The sequence below is a fragment of the Bombyx mandarina genome, chromosome 11, assembly GCF_030267445.1.
Source record: "Bombyx mandarina strain Sakado chromosome 11, ASM3026744v2".
Taxonomy (NCBI): domain Eukaryota; kingdom Metazoa; phylum Arthropoda; class Insecta; order Lepidoptera; family Bombycidae; genus Bombyx; species Bombyx mandarina.
In genome coordinates this window covers 12,241,206-12,263,500 of record NC_143218.1, presented here as the reverse complement: position 1 = coordinate 12,263,500, position 22,295 = coordinate 12,241,206, and the positions used below count along the sequence as shown (strand labels likewise).

Genomic DNA, 22,295 nt, shown 5'->3' with positions numbered 1-22,295 from the left:
CAGTATTAAAATTAGGTATTATTTATCTTTTTTATTCTTCCATTCTTTCCATTTATTCCCAAGGCATAATTTAAAAGTGAAGCTATATTTTACTATTGTTGGGGAATAACAGGAAAATATTTTTGAAAATAAATTTTTCTGCGGCCCTCCAGCTTTTGTAGTAAACTTAATTCGCCTACAAAGGTATGCAGTTTAAACAGTCCTAGTCTAGAAAGTGTCTTAAACTCTCTTTTGTCCCGAAAAACCTTTTTTTCCTACGTAAGTTGATGGTCTTGAGAGACCGGCCGAGTAAGTAGGTAAATAATTATTTAGTTTATTTAGTTGTTGTGAAACAATTTTTTAACCAATCCAGTGGCTTCAGAGATTCTTTCAAAGATACTAAAAACTTGCGTCCTTATACATTACTTCGGACATCTGGTACTCATGAAGTATCTCCAAAATAATTTTTATATTTAACAAATGATTTATTAAAACAATAAATTACAATCCATATTGTTTCTAATTTGTTGATTTATTAAGGTAGGTAACAGATTAAGGAATAAATTAAGATTTAATACCGAGTTTACAATTCATCTATATAGGGAACAAACGCTAAGTTTCCAACAGCGCCAATTGAAATCTTGTTCTTTGCCGCATTCGAGACAGCCTGGAAAATAAAAGTATAGTGTATAACATATGTGTTTACCCACCCAAGTTTAGTTCTGTATGTAGATAAAATGGCTAAGGTGAAACAATTTCAATTTCTCCTCAGTCAATGGATTCTCTAAATTAATTATTTAGTAGCTATTGACGAGCTTTAGCTTTTTTCTTCTTTAATGCCTTTGTAGGCAAACGAGCATACGATCTACCTGATGGTAAGTGGTCACCGTCGCTCATGGACGTCAACAATACCAGGGGCAGAGCCTAACAAACCTGCTAGTATTATGATTAAAAAAAATAAACCGTTTTGTTGAACAAATAGTCGGCCACAAAAAAAGAGAATTTGATAAGTACATAAAATTAATCTAAATCTTCAGGCGAGATTCATTTTTGTTGAATTTTGATCTTTGGGCACAATATTGAATACTCATAATTTTAAATGACAAAACATATGCAGCCACTTCATAGAATACTTGTATGTTTGGAGCAGCCTTGGTAAGTCTTCTGAGTGATATCCATCAAAATATGGGATTAGACATTTATTATTTTATTTATTATATAAAATTTATATTAATTATTGCTTAGATGGGTGGGCGAGCTCACGGACCACCTGGTATTAAGTGGTTACCAGAACTCATAGATAAAGTAAATGCTGCCACCTTAAGATATGAGTTTTAAGATCTCAGTTTTTACAATATAACTGCTGCCCCACCCTTCCAACCGAAACGCATTACTGCAGAAATACTACACGGCAGAAATAGGTACCGGGTAGGTGCGGACTCACAAAACGTCCTACCACCAGCAATTACGCAAATTATAAGATTGCGGGTTTGATTTTTATTACACATTGTTATCCCTTCACCGTGCAAGTAAATTGTGAACATTTGTTAAGTACATAATATTTCATAAGGAAAGTTGGTACCTGCCTGCGGGATTCGGACACCGGCACAGTTGCATCGCTTGATACGAATGCACTGACGTCTTGGTCAGCAATTTGAACAAACCATTAACTGGATCTTGGCAAGAATTTGTGCTCAATCAACAGAAGATTATGTCCAGCATTAAGTCGTATTTAATTAATGTTTATAATTTTCTTGAATATTAAAATATATATATATATATATATATATATATATATATATATATATGTTATTGTTTATCTAAATCACCTGCGAGATGTCATTATTGGATATCTGGTCGATATCCTTGGCGATGTCAACAGCAGAGCGAACAGAGCCGGTGTATAAGCCTTGCGCTGCTAATGATTCGGCAAGCGACGATCCTGTGTCGGCTTCATTTAACACTTGTGTCTTCAATTGATTTTTGCCAGCTTTGATAGCGTCCGCACTCAGTGAGGTTTTTAAGACCTTAGCTACAGCTTTTACGGCCTGAAACATTTAATAAAAAGTATTTTTAATAGTGACTACCATTTTAATATTTATATCGTCGTCGCTAAACCAATATGTGCAACGTGCAAAAATTGTATCATTGGCATACTGAATAAAAACTTACTCCAATAAATTTTATAAGATTAATAAAGCAGAATAACAATTTAAATTATAGATTTACGTGTTTTTATCTTATTCAAGTTTTATTGTATTCAAATGGAATAATTGATTTATCATTACTAAATTAGAGTAATCTCCAACAAATACACATGAACAATTACAATTATGTTAAATTAACAATGAGAATTTGTTGAACATGTTTTGGTGCAATATTTAAATGATTTTCATTGTTCACTCATAGTCATGAGACACATAGGACAATTATTACAAGCCTAAATTGTTGCCTATGCGTCATTATCAAAATTCTTTATACAGGTAAACCTTTTAATTCATGGTGAAAATTATGTAATTGCGACGCGAAAGCGTATGTAATATTCTTAAGGACAAGACAACCATTGTAAGAAAACATTTTTACTTAATGTCTCAAATGGCAATGTTTATGACCAAGAACACGTCTGCATGTCCCAGAAACAAAATAAAATTGATACTTACGACTTTAGCTTCGTCTTTAGGTACAGATAGAACAACGCCGAATAGTCCATTGTCGCTGTAGCTAACGTTGAATCCGGCCGCTGCGAATGGACCGATGTTGCCGATGGCCTTTGCTAGAGGAGAGTTATCGGCCCCCCACTTTGTTACGGGACCGTTGCCGAGTGCTGCAAAATACAGAAAATATTCATTACACACAAACAAAAGTAACCAAAAAAACCTACTGGAAGAGATTTCAACATGAAATAAGTAGTGGTCTTGTACTCTGTATCCTTATTGTCGTGTTTCTTCTAACAGCTGTGTGTACAAAATAAATGAAATAAATAAATAAAAAATAATAAATAGTATTTTTCTGAGTGACGGTCTCTTTCTGTATTTCTGAAAAGGTGCATGTACGCTAAGCCTTATGACGATCAGTTTATAAATTAAGACGTTAAAGCGTAACAAATAAACTCAGTTTCGCATTTATAACATTAGTACAGTTTAAGCATACGTCACGTTTTTCGGCAGAGAAAGTGGCAGTTGTCCCGTCGTTGCGTCAGATGGGGGGCAGGAGACCAAGAAACACACATTCGGGTTCATAATATTACTTTTAAAACTATAAAGTTCAATCGAACCTTTTTACTTTACACACAAAAACTTATATGAGACAATAACAATTACATCCACACTTCGAATACCTCACAGATGCATTAGTTTTAATGATCGATTTTCAATTTTATTAATTTACTAGCTGACCCGGCAGACTTCGCAGTGCCTCAATCGATAAATAAAAGACACATCAAGGGGACACATCTAGGGAATAACAAAATTGTTTGTTTTTATATAATTCCGAGCATTTTCATATTTTTTCACCTTTTAAACCTTCTCTGGACTTCCACGAATAATTCAAGACAATTCGAATTAGTCAAATCGGTCCAGCCGTTCTCGAGTTTTAGCGAGACTAACGAACAGCAATTCATTTATATATATATAGATTAATTTTTAATTATTTTTATTTTTATTCTATGTTCTGCTGTCTTTTTATTGACTTTAAAGATTTTTTTTGACACACCAACACAAACCACTTAACAGTGAATAGTCCCTGCTACTCGTGAATGCCAGATTAGGATAATTCACAATCTGAACGGTTCTCTGAGTTGAAATTCTGGTCAAGTGATGGAAGCTGGGACTACTCAAGAGTTTCAGGAGTTCAGAGTTTTTTTTTTTATGACATTTCCATTTCGTTCAATAATACTTTTTGTGATAGGTGACCTTTTGCAGCAACGGCTAGTGCAAGAGCTTGTGGTGAGCCGGCGGGGGCGCCCTGGACAGCAAGGGCAACATGAGCCAAATCCCCTCCAATTTCCTTCCTGGAATTAAATAACTGAAATGTTACTGGCATATAATAATATGAGCAGAGTTCTCTGGCTGCTGAGATGGTACAAAGTGGCTATCCCAGGGCCTATGGGCTATTGAGTGATAATTGAGATTGACAGTTGAAAATTTATCAAAATCTGTAAAATGCTAATTGAAATATCTTTAAAAATCCAAGACAGTCTTTTAATACCATTATCCTGTATAAATAATGTTTTAAATAAAATCAAGCTAGGGTAAAGGCTTTTTTATTTTTATTGCTTGGATGAATGAACTAACTCACGGCCCACCTGGTGTCTTAACACTTATGTTTACCGGGATCTATAGACATCTGCAACGTAAATGCCGCTACCTATTCTGGGATTTGAGTTCTAAGGTCTCAGTTTTTATAGTATAAAATAGGATACAGGGCTACAAGTTACATACACACTCAAAATACTACCCTGTATATAGTCTGTTTCGCTTTTTTTAAACACAAATAACACAAAAAAGCTGGTGCATATAAATAGCTGAAGTATTGATTTAAATAGGCATAATAACAAAATTTACAAAAATATGTTTTTTTACCTTAATTCTCCACCATAATAAGTAGATGCTTCAGCCTGAGAAGCATCCGATGAGGTCAATTTTAGGTTTTGAACAATCAATGCAGCCCTTTCCTATAATATTGAATAATATTAATTTGTATTTATGTACTACAAATAGGTTTTGGTATATAGATAAAATATTACTTGTCATAAGTTTAAAGTCAAGATTGTTATTTTAGACATCATTATTTTTCCTAAATCATTCTATTAAATTGTGTTATAATGCAGGTAACCAATATTGAAATTAAATTATTTTACACAGAAATTATAGCTTACTATTATAGCTAATTATAGCTTATATTTGTGCTTAGGTAAGGTAAATTTTGAAGTATAAAATTTTCCCTAATAAATTTCACTTATTTAACTAATCAATAAAATAAGCACTTCATTTAGGCAATCTACTGAATAAAGTTTGTCCCTTCCTTTTGTGAGTAATTGTTATAAAGTCAGGATCACACTATTACACGTAATTAAAAATAAAGTTTCAAAAAATGTAGTCTATCATTATGAATAAACCTCATTATCTATTTTAAGATTTAATAATATCAGTTAAAAATACTGATTAATAAATTATATACCTGAGAATCACCAATTACAGTAACAGCACAACGACTAGGAGTAATGTTTTGGCTTGCAAAAAGCTGAAGAGACTCTGATGAAATATCATTAATCCTCTTTGGCGAGATGAAGAGCGAGTTACCCAGTCCACGACGATAGGCTGCCTTATGGAGCAAATCTACAGCACGAATCTATAAAGTAAACTTTTTTGTTATTTGATGAACATAGTTTGTTGTGTTGTGTATTCTTCAATAAATGAGGTTTAAAGAGAGCCTTAATAGTAGGCTGTACTCCTGACATACCTAAGGTCCATGGGCAATAGTATCTACTTACCACTAGGTGGGTCTTTGGTTAAACATCTACATTATCAATACTTTTATGAAAATTCCAAGATTTACTTTTATGTTTGTATATATGTTATTTTTTAACTTACGAGAGCTGAGGTGTTTTAATTTTATTAAATAATTTATTCCATTTCACACCTAATTTTTTAGTTATTTTTAGTGCTTTTTTTTCACCAACACCATGGTAATACTCATAATATACCTCCCACAACTAAGGCAAATGTTATGACAATAATGACATTGGATTCAAATAAAATGAATATTTATTAAAATAAAATCTGTATAATTTAAGTTTTATCTGTGTAATAAGATTTATCTGAATCGGTATTGTACCAAAAATATATAGTAAAAATGTACATGTTTCTCAGATAAAGATGCTTTAAAAGTTATGGTAACATTAGGTTACAGTAAAGTTAGTAATGCTGCTGCCTACGCAGCTTGGCTCTGCCCCTGGCATTTCTGAAGTCCATGGGTGACGGTAAGCACTCACCATCAGGTGGACCTTATGCTCATCTGCCTACAAGGGCAATAAAAAAAAAAGAGTTACAAATACCTCTGTTTCATTTAATCATTACTGAGATTTTATTACAATGGTGTTTCTTTTATTGTCCAATTTATCAGGAAATCCACAGCCAGTGCTGACTTGATGACAAGTAATGAATTCATTCATGAATAATCAACTTAGGACCCACTACTTAAATTAACTGAATCCACTAGTCGTCGTGGCCTAAAGGATAAGACGTCCGGTGCATTCGTGTTGAAGCGATGCACCGGTGTTCGAATCCCGCAGGCGGGTACCAATTTTTCTAATGAAATACGTACTCAACAAATGTTCACGATTGACTTCCACGGTGAAGTAATAACATCGTGTAATAAAAACCAAACCCGCAAAATTATAATTTGCGTAATCACTGGTGGTAGGACCTCTTGTGAGTCCGCACGGGTAGGTACCACCACCCCGCCTATTTCCGCCGTGAAGCAGTAATGCGTTTCGGTTCGAAGGGTGGGGTAGCCGTTGTAACTATACTGAGACCTTAGAACTTATATCTCGAGGTGGGTGGCGCATTTACGTTGTAGATGTCTATGGGCTCCAGTAACCACTTAACACCAGGTGGGCTGTGAGCTCGTCCATCCATCTAAGCAATAAAAAAAAAATAAAAAAAACTTACTTGGGGTGGTAGAGAAATAATATCATATTTCAGACGAGGAGCATTATCATTGAGTTCCCATGGTCTGAACTCTTGGTTTGAAACTAAGTTATTCAGGATCTCCAGTGCATCATTCAATTTGTCCTGTGTTGCCTGCAGAAAACTTTTTTTTTAAATACTTTATCTTTATGTTAGTTTTCATATTAATTACATTCATTTTACATTCATTGCATTGTTTCAGTAATATGTGTCAAAATTATTTATGTATTAGAATACTTACTTCCAAAGTGTAATATATGAATTCTCTGTCACCAGAAGCACTAACATATGCTCCAATCTGAGAGAGTTTGCGTTGAATAAGGAAACTACTAATATTCTTGGTTGTTAATCCAGCAGCTGATCGTAGTACATGCGACAATCCCAATTCAGCTTGTGGTTCATAACGAGAGCCAGCTCTGTAAATTTTTACATTAATTTCCAATAACTAACAGAAAGTTAAATTTTTAATTAACATGGATAAGATTCAATGGAAAAGAAACCCAATGTCCAAGATTTACATAACAAACATCAATATATTAATCATAGATACCATCCGAAACTTGATATTGCATCTGCAACAGTGACAGGAAATATTTTATAAACATATTTCGGACTTCATAAAAGAATAACAAAATAAAACCTTTTGAACAATTTAACAAAAAATGTTTTATTTATATTTAAAAAACAATTATAGTACTTACTTGAAGGCGATTGTGACACGGGTAACTGGGGAACCGTTGTCTAAAGCAGCTACGAACGTCTTGTTAGGTAAAACACTTGATTGGATCCTAACATCTTTCTTTACTGCCGGCGCAGCTTGGGCGTAGCCCCTGATCTAAAAAATTACAAAACTTAGATATCATCGTGTTCGCTAAACTATTGAAGGAACATGAATGGTTTACATAATCAGGTTTTGACAGCTATGAGCCTGAAGATGGAAGAGATGAAAAATGTATGTAATGTATAAACGATTTTTACGATAATTACCGTAACATGACGAATAAAGGGGGCGACGAGAGTTTTGGATGCCATTTTCGTAAGTTTTTAGAAACTTTAGGTAGTATCGCAACAAAGGCTTATGATTTACGGAGTCTTCTCTTCCTCAGGAAAAGTTTAGGTAATCGTGTGAAGAACCTCTGTTAACTGTCAGCTGTCAAGTGTCAACTGTCAGCGCTCTTGAGCTTTTCGTACCATAGACCTATATAATATTAATAGGTACTTCAGTAGACATATCCTACTAATTTTCTTAAAGATAGGTAGATAATAATTTACCTCGTAATGCTACGTAACGTAAATTTATCACCAACAAATACTGAATCTAGGTATAGGTTGTACGCGAGTTTTGGTCCGGCATATTTCATTGCACGCTGGAAGGGCACACCGAATCTCGTTGAAATCGTTACAACAATATAAAATAAAAATAAACAACCACTAAAAGACAATACTCTGGCTACAAAACGGCTTAAGGATATAATCCATAAATAGAATATTTGTAACTTACCTCAAGTGAGATGAAATTTAAACACGCTTGGTGTTATTAATACATTTATAACGTCTCTTTTTCAATTTTTGTGCTCTCACAGATTATCCACCGAAGTTACACTACAAAAAGTGTTTGTCTTGTTCGATGATTTGGTATTCTAAATTTTAAAACTCATTGATACTGATGGTTAGGACCACCGTAGTACTGGTAGCAGACCTCTTTCTGAATCCATACTAAGTATAGGACGGACTCAGAAATGGAACTCGTGACAGGAATGGGTGGTAACCCATTCCTCGAGCCATCGTCGCTTTCTCGATCAACCTAATAATATGAAACTATACGACCAAAATCTTTAAGAAACTAAGTTACAAATACACAACATAGTACTAGTAACCTCAATATTACAAAACAATTATTAAAGTACACAAAGAGCTTACGAAAAACATTAATACAAATATATTTAGCGATTAATAATCTATACATATACATTTTTTTTTACTACATGTATATGAATATATATAAGGTACATACACCAAAATAACATTTTCTACAATTTTTGCCTGTCTGTCTGTTTGTTCCGGCTTAACTCTGGAACGGCTGGATCGATTTTAACGAGACTTTCACTGATAGGTAGCTGATAGCACAAGGAGTAACTTAGGCTATTTTTTAGACTAGCTTCGCCCCGCGGCGTCACCCGCGATACGTAAATAACAATAATAAAATGTAATGTTTCCGAAGCGAAGCGAGGGCGGGTCGCTAGTTATTTATAAATCCTTACTCTATTGCCATATCATTCATTCGTAGAAAGAAACGTAATACCGACTGTCTGTACGAAAAAGAATGCATTAGAGTTTCACAAATCGCTTTGCAGAGGTAGCACGATCTGCACAATAGTTGTAAATTCGTAATACGAAATTGACAGTTGACAGCAATATTTGCAAAATATTTAATTTTGTCTTCTGTTAATTGTTTGCGAAATATGTGATACCGCTGATGTTTTTGAGGATTTCCTTAATAATGCTAATACTAGCAGCGTTAGTCGCACAATGCGTTTTGTTTAACACAGTTTTTTAATATTAAATTAATTACATCTTCCAACACTGCCCTTTTAATTTTTAAATGCATTAAACAGTAAATCCAGAAAAACTACAGTGAATCTGTTGTAAGTACAATACACCTGGCATCACTCTGTATATAATAATATATAATATGTCTTAAATAGACACCGGTCCAAAGTATTAATGACAGTTTAATTAAACTAGTCATCATAGATTATGCACTAAAATTTCTTAATATAGTGTTTCCTGTACATACCGATGTTTAATAATTACAAGTACACCTACATTATTGATTAATTTTGGAGTAAGAACGTGTTGATGATAATCTATACTTAAGAACCATAGATAATACACTTAATTTACAAGAACCGCAAGGAAATTGAAGGAAATGCCGCCAATTTGATGAATTTGATTAGATACGTCAACACAAAATTTTGTGTATGAGTTGTTATTAAAGCTACATATTACAAGTAGGTACTCTATTAATTTAGGAGAGTACACAAATTCAATAAATCTATTCATGTATCTACCGTAATTAGTTATACATTTTGCCTAAGACGTTCATGTGGATACAGAATTGTAATTTACAATTGTGCTTTTCATCATTACCTACCAAATTTTCACCTTTTCCATAATGGTACCGCAAGATTTTAATGGATTGACAAACTTTACTTCGCTTATCAGGATACCCGTGTCTTATTTGAGTGAGTATCAAACATAACTCTAGGTATTACTCAGACAAATCAATAGATTCTGCGCCATTCCCGCCAATTACGTTTTTAGGTAACATTGATTGTTTTTCACCAAACTCAAAACTTGTAGTAAATTATTAATGCAAAATCCAATTATAATACGTGAAAACTATAATGTTCAACGTTATTCCATGATAAGCCTCTAAATTGTGTGCTATAATTTCAGGGTGAGGGATGACAAGTTTTTGTGAATTAACATCAGCTGTTATAGAAGAATCTATAAAATCAAAGTTTAGCAAAAAAATACACAAAAATCATCATAGCTTTGCTTTCGTAGCTAAACATATTGCACATAAGCATAAATGCAGCAAAGCACTTAAAAGAAAGTTAAAAAAATATAAATTGAGACATGATGGGCAGGAAGATCAAGATGTATTAGATGTATCAGAAACACTTATCTCATCTTTAACTATAAAATCTCCAGGAAAAACTGATTCTGAAGATTCATTATCAAATGAAAATAACTTAAAACCAATAAACTATTTGTTTAAAATGGTTAGAAAAAGGAAAACTCAAATGCCTATTCAAAATTATAATAGTGAATTTAAAGAAAATCCTGAAGAAATCACAAATTTCAACAAAGGTACAGTTGATTCTGATATTTCTAACTCAACATCAAGTAAAACTCTGGAGAAGAAACATACAAATGCCTTTAAATTACTTATGGATTCAAGAAATAAAAGTATTGGTTCAAATTCACCTGGCAAAGAAAAACCAGATGAAGAATCAGCAGACTTAAGTGATAAAAAGAGTACAAAAGCTAAGAGAATGCTTATGTTACAAAAGATGGCTGAAACTAAAGGTTCATTGAAAAAAAAAGAAGTTGAAGAATTCCATGAGAAATGTATCAAGAGAAAACTAGAAGAAAGAGCTCAAAACTTCAAAAGTATGCTCTTAAATCAAGAAAGTAAATTAAGAACAAACAAGGCATACAATCAAGAGGCTGATGATACTACTGATAAACTTAATGAGATTTCAAGTGGAAGAAATGACAGAGCATTGCAGTTAATAAACATCTTTGAAGAACCAGAAATTGAGGCTAATATAAGTAAGAAAAATAAAAACCCACTGAGCAAAGAAGATGAAGAGTTTTTGAAGAAATTATCACCTTCAATCAAAAAGAAAGAAAATATGTTATGTTACTTTAAGAAAGTTGAAAAAGAATCTATTTCCCCTATTGAATCTGAAACTGAAAATACTGTTATCAAAGTTAAATTGGCCACTAGATCTAAGAAGAAAAGTAAAAAGAAAAAGAACGACTTGAAAAGCATTGCAAAATGTGATAATATAAATGATTCAGAAATAAATCAGGAAACTTCAATAGTAAATTGTCTAGAATCGTCAACTGATCAGCATTTTGTAGAAAAGGGTAGAAAATTTATTAATAAATCTAAACGTAAACGTAATTATGTAGAATTTAAGAAAACAAAACAAGATTGTGAAAAAAGTCACATAGCTGCATGTAATGAAGAGAGACCGAAGCGAAACGTAAAGAAACCAATCAAGTATATAGATAATGTTTTTCCATCAAGTTCAGATGAAGAATTACATATATTTACACCAAAAAAGAAAAAACCCTCTGAACCTATTCTGCAGTCAGATAGTCCAAAGAAACATAAAGCAGTTGACAAATTAAATTCAGTGCAGAAAATGAGAACAAAGGTTACACAAAAAGAAAGGAAACTGGGACTGAAAAAAGATGTTAAATTAGCACCAATTTTTAACCCAAAGCACCCATTTAATTCTGTTGAAAATGAAGCAAAACAGAAATTTCTTCAAAGTGGTGTACCAGAACAAATAAAAAAAATGATTTCTCAGCAAAAATCAAAGGATGTCTTTGTCGATTATTTTCCAGTAGTTGTGCATGTTCAGCAAAGAAATAGAGCAGAAGTAACACATGAAAAAGATCTACCAAAATCAGTTGATCCTTTTGACAGTTCTGACCTCGACAATTTGATTCCAGTCAATGGATCATTTAGAGAAATAATTAATAACCGTTATCATTTCTATAAAGCAAAAGAAGCACCAATAGTAAATAAAAGTATTAAAGAGTTACTTCAACATATGAAAACTTTAAAACCAAATTTTCCTGTTTACAGAACATATAGACTGCTAAGAGATAAAAAAAAGGGAGAACTGAAAGATAATAGTTTTTTAAATCTCGATAATAGTATAGAAGTATTAAATGGTTTAATAGAAATAAGTAATGATAATCCAGATCAGCTATCTTGGATTGATAAATATAGGGCAACATCAACTAATCAAATAATTGGCAATTACGAAACAATCAAGGAATTGAAAAAGTGGTTAATTTCATGGAATGAAAATCAGTTACAATCAAAACAACGATTAGATTCCGATTGTGATTCATCTGACTTTTACAATTCAGATACAGATAGTAGGGACACTATTAAAAATGGAAATAATCTTGTAATTCTCACTGGGCCGGTTGGTAGTGGAAAAACTTCCAGTGTTTATGCAGTTGCAGCAGAACTAGCTATCAAAGTGATTGAGGTGAATGCAAGTACCAAAAGAAATGGAAAAATTATTTTGCAAGATTTACGTGAAGCAACAAAGTCACACAAAGTAAATAGAACAGCAAATAGTTTTGAAAACTCTCAAAAATCACAAGAAATTGTTATTCAAGATGTACCCAAAAAACGCGGTAGAACAAAGAAAACGGTTGAGAAAAATGATAAAACTGAAAAACATTCAGATAAAAAACATTCTATAAATTTTTCACAAAATAGTCAAGAAGTCATGAGAACAGATTCATCTCTTATTTTGATTGATGATGCTGATATCGTTTTTGAACAAGACGATGGATTTTGTTCAGCTATTGTCCAAATAGTACAAAGTTCAAAAAGGCCTGTTATTTTAGTGACTTCTTCATTTTCATGTCCACATCTACAAAGATTTTTGCTGAGTGGGAAAATTTTAAAATTCAACCAACTTATGCCTAGATTGCTTGGTCCCTGGCTGGATGTGATGTGTCTCGTTGAAAATGGTTCTTGCTATCCTGGAACTGGTGCCAGATTTTTAGATTACTTCAAAGGAGACATAAGAAAAACAATAAACTGTTTACAGTTTTATACATCACCAGTGAAAATTGTTGCTAATGATGTTCCTCAAATTGACTTTAAGTCTCAGCACGATGATGAGAAGTCTAGCATGTCATGGGCTGATCGTGATGAAATGGAAGAAATGAATATAGAGTCACGTATTACATCTGAAAATACTACATATTTGTGGCATCAGTTCCAGCACACTCATTTAGTAAGTGATGAAAATATCCTAAATATTTGGTGGAATCTACCCCAACTACTTAACATAAATAATGATAGCAATATTATAGAAAACACAGAAAAAAGACATTCTAATGGTGACCTACAATCATTGGCTGCTACAATAGACAGCATTTCATTAGCAGACTATTTTTGTCCCAGAAACAATCACAATACTGCTGTCGTTTCTAAGCTTTGGTACTCAAAAGAGAGTCCCACAGTCTTAGAACAAGAAAATTTCGACGAATATAGAAATAGTGATCAAAGCAGCATAGAAATATCACAGGCATTAACAAGCATTTCATTGATAAATGCACAAAAACGATTCAAGGTAGACAGTAGCTATGAAATATATTTCCCTGGGATTATAACACAGAGGTAATGTTACTTTTATTAACATTTTGAAATTCATACTTAATTTTTTTTTATCCTTTATTATTTAAATTTTAGTTATTAAGAAGCTTATTATAAAAAAATATATTTAAAAAACGGATTATAAATATAATTTAAAATAATGCGATGGTACGGAGGCCGTGTCTACGACACAAGCTACCGGTGGTTAGGACTCCAGAGGGAGAAATCTCACAATACGCCTAGTACCGTAAAATTCCCCCCATTTTCGGGACACTTTAAGTTCGACATTGATTTTTATCGTTTTTTTTTTAGCTATAGTAATAAAACACATCATAATGGTTCCGGTAGCTTAAATTTTCATTTATAATGCATTATTATTAAAGAAAAAGTTTCAAAACTCACTTGTCCCTATTCACCCAGGCGCTTGACTGAATCGGGTCACATCTGGGGACAATAGAGTTTTTCGATAGGGTCAGCACTATTTACTTAATACAATTGTATTAATTTATTCATTTAACTGTAGTTTATTTGCGTTGTATTTCAATTTATGAATACTCGTAAATTAGTCATAAATTGAAATACTGCAGTTGAAAAGAGTCAATGTTTGAATTACTGTTGAGTTGTTTGAGTAGTTTTCATCACTATGGTACCTACAGAAGGAAACATTCTCATTAAATATCTGAATGTGGATATTCTTGCTACTTTTTTTATTTCCCTCGTAGGCAAACGACCATACAGCCCACCTGAAGGTGAATGGTTACCGTCGCTCAGGGAAGTCAGCAACTTTAATATTCTTCGTAATTATTACATTTTGCAGTTTCTGTCAATTCTATTATAAGCAGAGGATAAGAAAAACAGTATGCCACTGCTCTTTTGATAAAATTAAATATTATGCCAATTTTAATATCTAAATTTTTAATGACCCATTCAATTATAAATGACATTTATTTTGTGTAGTCAATATCAGGGTCATTAAGACCAGCACACAATGGCATGATTAATATACCTTAGAGAATATTTTAGTTATTAAGGAGTAGGTAATTTTTGTTATTATTTTTCAGAGAACGGGACGCTGTTTTATCACGCCATAACAATTTGACCGCCTGCTTAAACCCGTCAGTTGTTCTTGACAGAAAATCTTTGGCCCTAGATTATTGGCCTTCCTGCCGAAGTATATGTTCCATTGAAAAGACTAAGTCGGACAGTAATTCTAAAAGAAAAAATCGTTTCTGTCATTATCTCAAATCTGTGAATGTACAATGTAGAAGTGAATGTTTTGATAATTTGAGTGATAGCTTGAATATTAACAATAAACGTAATTTTTCCTTTAAGTAACTGTTTAAACTATTATGTTGTGAAGTTAGATTTATGAATTAAAAGAGTTATTTATATTAAAAAATGTACTTATTCCTGAATTTAAATAAAGTATGTATTGAATGACTAGATGTCTGACAAATTTGCTGTTAGAATATGGTTTGTTTTATTGTTTAGCCAGTAAACACCCATAAATAATTGACAAAAAATATACAGATGTAGATTCCTCTTCTCCTTGCTCTTAACCCCACACCATGTGTGGTCGGCGCAGCATGTTTTTTTTACCTACCAATGCTAATAGCCTTGTGAGGCTATTTCAGCTTCTCCTTGACGTGTAGGAGAGCTCACGGGGCTCAACCTGGGAGTGTTGCTAATACTGGCCCTAGCAAGAGCAGTGCTTCGCAGAATCTACAACCGGATCGGAAACGCGACCGCTGAGAAGATCCGGCGAGAAACTTAGTGAGCTGTGTCTATGCGTCAATTTACTCGTCGGGCCCTTCGTCGGCGACGGGTTCAACGAGAACGGTGACCGGTGCTTTAGGTACCTAAAAGCACCGTTAACGGATCGGGAGCGCAGCTTGTGACCCTATCGTGTTGCATAGGTAGGTATTTAGCATCAATTTTACGACCGCTCGCCTGCTTGACGTCAACCCAACCTCTGTTATATCTCTAGTAGTATATCTGTTGCAACGTGCCATAGGGAGAGATTTATCTGTCTCTTGAAGTGTTTCTTTTACAGTGGTAGGTACCTCGACATACGAGTTTAATTCGTCCCGTAACCTTGCTCGTATCTCAAAGCAATTTCCCACATTGAAATTAATTGAAACGCCATTAATCCGTTCCAGCTCCCAAAAAACCACCTCAGTCGTGATAAATGTATTTACAACAAGAGGCATTCATCTATAAATAACAAATACATATTCTATAAAAACATAATAATCATCAATAGACATCATCTTCTTCGGATCCATTGTTATAAAAATAAATGTGATAATGTTTTGTAAATGTACAAAAAGCAAAAAACGCGAACCAAACTTATCAAAAATTCTTCGAAAACGAGGGAAAGAAACACACAGACTGAGGTCTAGTCTGAGGTGGAAGAAACTGTTAGACGGTGTAGTGTGCGCTTCTTCGTTTCTCAAATCTTGCTCTCATCTCAAAGCAATCTCAAAACATTCGTTCAATATAAAACACTCTGGCACTCGTATATCAAGGTACCACTGTGACTGTACTTCATCTGTTTTTGGTTCTATGATTTGGCTTTTATTAATATAAACACAATTTTTTTAAATATATAAAAGTATGGCATTTGATTCGCTCAATAATACCAAAAAATTATTGCATTATTTAATACTATATACTAAGTATAATAGTAAGGAATACAATAAGTAAATAAAAATCAGGGACAAATCACACGCGCTCGTCTGGTCCCAAATTAAAATTCCTTAGAGTAGGTATGTGAATCAGAGATTGAAATACATACAGTAATGAATAGTGATATACAGTAATGTTGATATTAAAAACATAGTAATCAAGCAATCACTCGATCAATGAGTCCTTTATCCTGAAGTTTTAGGACTGTTGATCTATTTTTTGTTTATTTTACAGAATGACTCTCAGTTCAGTGTGCCTATTGGCATAGACCACCTCTAATAACCTTCATTGTTGTCTATATTTAGCGACCCTCCTCCAGCTGGGACTGGCTGTCACTTTTATCTCATCCTCCCATCTCATCCTTTGCCTTCCTCTATTCATTTTATCGTCTCCAGGCTAACATTCGGTGATGATATTGCTCTACTTTTTTGAGTGCTTCGCAATATATGACTTGTCTATCTTCACTTTAGTTGATCCATTTTTTTTTATTATTGTTGAAAGATTACTGGTGGCCCGAAGGCCTTTCTAGTTTCACCAGGACCGGTGGGCGAGCAAAGGCTCAGCCAGGAGGGGTGGGAAGGTGGGATTTGCTAACAACTACCCGAGCGCTTCCGAAGGAGACTTAACAACTCAAGAGCAATTGCTTCGTGAATGAATCTACTACCGGATCGGAATCGCAAATCGCTGAGAAGATCCGACGAGAAACTCAGCGGGCTGATGCATGGATTAGGTTGCACTTCGACCTCTTTGTCGAGTTCGACGAGTATGGTTACCGGGGTCCCTAAGCCTGCCCCTAGCGTTAGAGCTGAAGACGTCGTGATCCATCTTTACAAGCACATCTGTTACTCTAGTTTCTTATCTTATAAAGATGGTTCTTTTTCTGTCCTCCCTTCTGTTGCCAATCATGCTCCTCTTCATAGCTCTTGGGCGGTGTATTAATCTGTCTCTGTGACATTTAGTAAGGGAACAGTTTTTACAACCGAAGATAAGACAGGGGAGAATAGCTATGCAAGGGTTGTTGGGTTAGGTTAACAGGGCTCAACCTGGAAGGACACGTAAACACTAGCCTTAGGAATAGACGTGCTTCGCTAAATATGCCAACGGATCGGAATTGCGTAACACTAAGAAGATCCGGCGATAAACTCAGCGGGTAGGTAGCATGTCGAACTCGTGCACGTTAACTTCGACGAGTTTGTCGAGAAAAGTGACCGGAGTTTGGAGTGCCTAAAAGCACGGAGCTCTAGACAACCAACTGTGGAAAAAAAACATAGACAATATCTAATACGGTATCTAAGCTAATCCCATACCATTGTTTTTTTTGTATGATTGTTTATTTACTCGAAAATCATTTAAAAATTAAATGTTTTCACAAGAAAATGCAGCCCATATAAAGTAAGCTCCCATTTAATATAAATGATTGTGCTGTATTATTTTAATGTCAGTCCTGAGATACTATGTCATAATTACATATGCATACAAGACAAGTAAGCAAAGCTCCATCAGTTTCCATCAGTAATTACGAAAAAAACAGGATTATTTTTTTGAAAAGAAAATAAATAGAGTTGGAATTTCATATCTGTGCCCATTTCTCTCGAAGAGCAATCAATCACGAGTTCCGGTTTAAGAAATAAAAAAAAAACAATACCGCCACCTCAGATAATGGAAGTTTGACGTAGTCAGTTCAAAGCTTACACGACCAAAACATAGTAATTACACTGCAAAAACATCAAATAAAATGACAACTGATGACCATTTGACCTAAAGCACGTATTAAAAGTTTCTTATTTTAGCACACGTTTCGACAAAACAATTAAAAAAAATGTTTTGCATAATATATGATACCTACCCATTCCGTAAATTTTATATATTATCTCATAGCAACTATTGCTGTTTTGATTTATTTAAAATCGTCTGATTTACGCTAATTATTATTGCTTTGTATGGCTGATAACATTATCTTTTAAAATAAATTATGTCGAAAAAACATATTTAATTGAGTTAGTTCGCAGTCACTTGGTAACAAAGATTTTGAAAATACATCGTCATTCCAGTTTATATGTATGTTTCATCACAGTCGTTGTTATTTCTAAGAGATTCGAAATATTAATAATTCTCGCTTAATGAATATTCTATAATGTAATTCCAATACTTTAAACCAAATGAATATTTCATATGAATTGTTTGTTTCAGTGTCCAGTGTTATCTTTTAAAGAGAATACTCATTAAACATAATCAAAGACTTTCTTATTTGTGCAAAAAAGCAAACAAATGCTAATTAGAGAAGTATTTTTAACAATTCGATACCAATTAAGGAGTGTTATTAAAAGTAAATTGTGGACATTGTACACGCAGGTAAACACAATGCATGCAATGAGAATGTGACAAGATAAAATTTTGAACGCATTTTTTTGTATATATTTTTTTTGCTTTATGTTATTTTAGATTTCCTTAATTATGCCTCCTGCGGCGTGTGATGATTTCTTAGGAGAATACGTGACTTAAATTAGATTTTAATAAAATTTCCGTCTGACTGATTACTATTTGTACTTACTTAATTGACTTTTTCATCTGACCTGATAAAATGTTATTTTTATTCTTTATGTACCCGGTGTAAATGACCGCTTATCAATATTATTATAGAAATGTACTTATAGTATTGGCGATGTTACCATTCATGGATGTATTAGACAAAATTAAAAGATTAATCATTCATTTCAGTCCCCTTTCAATAGAGATCAAATTACTGTACCTAAATATTTTGAAAACTGTTTGTGCATTAAACGGTTCTAATTCGGTAAAATGTTAAAAAAAAACGAAAAGTTACACTGAAGCAGCTGCTTTTTTATTTATTGCATAGATGGACGAACGAGCTTACGGCGCAGAGCAGTGCAGGAAAATCTACCACTGGATCGGAAACGCGACCCACTGAGAAGACCCGGTGAGAAGCTCAGTGGGCCGAATACTTGTCTGCCTTCGTAGACAATAAAGAATAGCAAACTGTAGTATGTAGTAATTTCCCAACACAGCGGCAATAATTGTTCTATTATTCCTGTATGCGATCAATACTTAATTGAATATTTAAAGCGATGTATCTTTGTCTTGGTGCTCAATAGACTCTCAGTGGAATCTCCATAACTCGAATCTTGTTATGTCGAAACAAACGCCGTTCGCCACCACTAAGCCCTAAAATACCCGGTACCTTGAATTATTTGGATTTTGTAACTCGTACAAAAAGTTATTTCCCTGCGTAGGCATTTTAGTACATATACATAAGTATACTTATACCCGATAACTCGAATTTTAAAAGTCAGACTCTGTATTTCGGAGTCTCTTATATCAAACATAATGACGTCTTACTTGGACTTCCCCGAACCCGAAGAAGAAATTGATTCCAATAAATACGTAGCTACCATAAAACCTACTTAAATCAAATATTTACAATATTAATATTTTTGACTCCTTGAAAAATATACTAAAAAATTAAAGATGTGGTGTCGTGGGACACCAGGTAGGAACGAAGTTCCTTCGGCTAATGTAGAATCGACACAATTTGCAAAAAAAGAAATGGTGCTCAATTTTATGTAGGTTTTCTTGGTTTTTCTCTTAAATTTTGCTGATTAGTTTTTATTTAAGTACGGGAAAGTATTTAGGAAATTCAGTATTTTAGGAAATAATAAATTACGTAAAATAAAAAATATAGTAATTCCAATTATCAATTAAAATAACAAAATATATCTCTTTATTTTTGGTTGACAACATAAAATTACATAGAAATAGAAATAATTACTAAATAGAGAGAGAAGGGATTAGAGAACGAAAAGAAAGAAGGAGAAAGAGAAAGGTATTATACACTACTCGCTTGTGTATGCGACTGTCGCGCCTGCGCACGTCTCATTTAACGGTTTTATTCCACGCACTTTTTTCCACGGATTTTTTCTTACGGTTTTACTATCACATTTTTTTCAGTTCGGTCGCGCAGCAAAATCCCTATCCCCTCCAAGCCTGCCGTAAGGAACTTCGTTCCAAAAATTCGCCTTCTTAATTCTAAATTGTTTTTAAGTCGAAGAATCAATAATTCGAAATTTTTTGCATTTCACTTTATATTCGAGATATTGAGATGCTGTTGTATTAATTTATATACATCAGTGCATCTTAGTGATATAGAAACGAATATTCAATTTATGCAGTCTAACACAAACAATTAAATACTCTCGATTTTACTGGAAGCGACGAGTTGTTTACGCAATGCAGGCGGCAGATAATGTACAAACATCAACATACGAATCAATAATAAAATAATGCCCTATTTTTCAGTTTATATTTTTAATCTTTGGAAGATATTTTCACTGACATTTCACGGATATATAATTTGTGTATACTTAGTCTGGCCATAAATACTGTTACAATTAAAAATAAAAAAAATTCTATTGCAAATAACATTTATTACTTTAACAGTGTGTTAGTTTAATACATAAATATAAAACAATTTAAAGTATAAAAAGCTTATTCGAAGTGGTCTCCATTGGCTGCAATACAGTCCTTTAAACGTTGAGGCCAGTTATCAATAGAAGCACGCACTCTTTCCACGGGAAAAATTTTCACTGCCAATCGTACGGATTGTTTTAGGGACTCCAAATTATCATGGCGTTTAGAGCAAGCCGTACTCTCTAAAACTGACCATAAATCATAATAATCCAGCGGATTAAGGTCGGGACTAGACGACGGCCAGTCTTCAGCTCTGATGAAGTCCGAAAAGTTTCCAACCAAGACTGCATAGACCATAGACATAGACTGCTTTATGACCTGGCGCTGAGTCATGCTGGAAGGACCATTCTTGATTATTGAACATGGTGTTGTTAAGGGGCTTCACTACCTTCTCAAGAATGGTATCTTGATACACTTGTGCCGATGTTTTGATACCTTTTTCACAAAAGTATGGTTCAGTCACTCCTTCATAGCTAATGCCCCAACAAACCATCACTGAAGTCGGATAGTTTTTTTTTCTTTTTTTTCTTTTATGATTGATAGGTTACTGGTGGCCCGGAGGCCTTTCCAGTTTCACCAGGACATGTGGGGGAGCAAAGGTTCAGCCAGGAGGGGTGGGATTTGCTAACAGCTGCTCGAGCGCCTCCGAAGGAAACCTAACAACTCAAGAGCAGCTACTTCGCGAATGAATGTACTGCCGGATCGGAATCGCGACCCGTTGAGAAGATCCACCGAGAAACTCAGTGGGCTGATGCATGGGTTAGGTTGCACGTTGACCTCTTTGTCGAGTTCGACGAGTATGGCTACCGGGGTAGTCATTATTGTATTTGTTTGTTCATGTTGGGATTTTTTATTTATGTCTCAATCATGATATGCGCTATGTAGTAAACTTAATTTTGTAAATGGTAACAGCGGGCGACTTACCACTTTTGCTCAATGTTGACAATTCAGATCATTGGAGATGTGACAAACTTTCATCTGGATGTACAAAAATAAATACAAAAGTAGATTGTGTGTGTGTGTGTGTGTAATCTATTGTGGAGTCTTAATTGCGTGTTAAGTTAAATACTGATAACCATAATGATATCGTTAATACGAATTATAATTGCATTATGATCACAAGCGGGGCTTATAACTGGTGAATACTGGTAAATTTCTAGAGCAATCGCTGATTTTATCTAGGGCATGGCGCAATCCGATACTAGCTACATCTTTTCTCGTTAGGGATAAACGTGTAAAATAAAGAAATAAAATCGGTATCTGATATTAATATGTTTAGTTTAGATATGAGCTTGGATCTGTTGTTGATGTTTTTCGGCACGATACTGTCGTGAGTTTTGATGCTACAAGCTGGGTGGCGGTCGTCATGTTCGGATATCTATAATAGTCAGGTCAAGTATTTATTTATAGGCCCCAGTAACTATTTAATACAAGTAGGTCGTGAACCGTTTGGCACGTGTGATCATCGCAAAATTATAATTTGCGTAATGACTGGTGGTAGGACCTCTTGTGAGTCCGCACGG

At 34.0% G+C, this 22,295-nt stretch overlaps 2 protein-coding genes across 3 annotated transcripts; one reads left to right on the top strand and one right to left on the bottom strand.

The window, feature by feature from the left end:
* Nucleotides 1-492: 492 nt before the first annotated feature.
* Nucleotides 493-7,863, bottom strand: UQCR-C2 (Ubiquinol-cytochrome c reductase core protein 2). Its single transcript, XM_028183215.2, has 10 exons — nt 7,656-7,863; nt 7,370-7,503; nt 6,910-7,084; nt 6,651-6,782; nt 5,158-5,328; nt 4,560-4,651; nt 3,891-3,988; nt 2,640-2,803; nt 1,809-2,027; nt 493-646 (listed from the first exon to the last, which is right to left on the bottom strand). Exons 1-10 carry the CDS (start codon nt 7,698-7,700, stop codon nt 563-565), a joined length of 1,314 nt encoding a protein of 437 aa, XP_028039016.2. The 5' UTR covers nt 7,701-7,863; the 3' UTR covers nt 493-562.
* Nucleotides 7,864-9,462: 1,599 nt separating this feature from the next.
* Nucleotides 9,463-15,068, top strand: elg1 (enhanced level of genomic instability 1). 2 transcript variants are annotated; one of them, XM_089731505.1, is made up of 3 exons: nt 9,463-9,679; nt 10,128-13,623; nt 14,661-15,068. In XM_089731505.1, the coding sequence occupies exons 2-3, from the start codon at nt 10,136-10,138 to the stop codon at nt 14,932-14,934; spliced, it is 3,762 nt and encodes a 1,253-aa protein (XP_089587631.1). In that variant the 5' UTR covers nt 9,463-9,679; nt 10,128-10,135; the 3' UTR covers nt 14,935-15,068. The 2 variants fall into 2 exon arrangements, with proteins under 2 accessions (XP_089587631.1, XP_028038986.2); XM_028183185.2 differs by having other exon boundaries at nt 9,465-9,913.
* The last annotated feature ends 7,227 nt before the right edge of the window (nt 15,069-22,295 follow it).

What these genes read in the sequence shown, in the direction of transcription:
- UQCR-C2 (XM_028183215.2), bottom strand. Translation starts at nt 7,700, where the DNA reads ATGGCATCCAAAACTCTCGTCGCCCCCTTTATTCGTCATGTTACG. An exon ending in CGTGTCACAATCGCCTTCAA is followed by an intron (nt 7,085 to 7,369) that starts GTAAGTACTATA and finishes AAAAATTTACAG; the next exon opens with AGCTGGCTCTCGTTATGAAC. An exon ending in CCAATAATGACATCTCGCAG is followed by an intron (nt 647 to 1,808) that starts GTGATTTAGATA and finishes TTTATTTTCCAG; the next exon opens with GCTGTCTCGAATGCGGCAAA.
- elg1 (XM_089731505.1), top strand. Translation starts at nt 10,136, where the DNA reads ATGACAAGTTTTTGTGAATTAACATCAGCTGTTATAGAAGAATCTATA. An exon ending in CCTGGGATTATAACACAGAG is followed by an intron (nt 13,624 to 14,660) that starts GTAATGTTACTT and finishes ATTATTTTTCAG; the next exon opens with AGAACGGGACGCTGTTTTAT.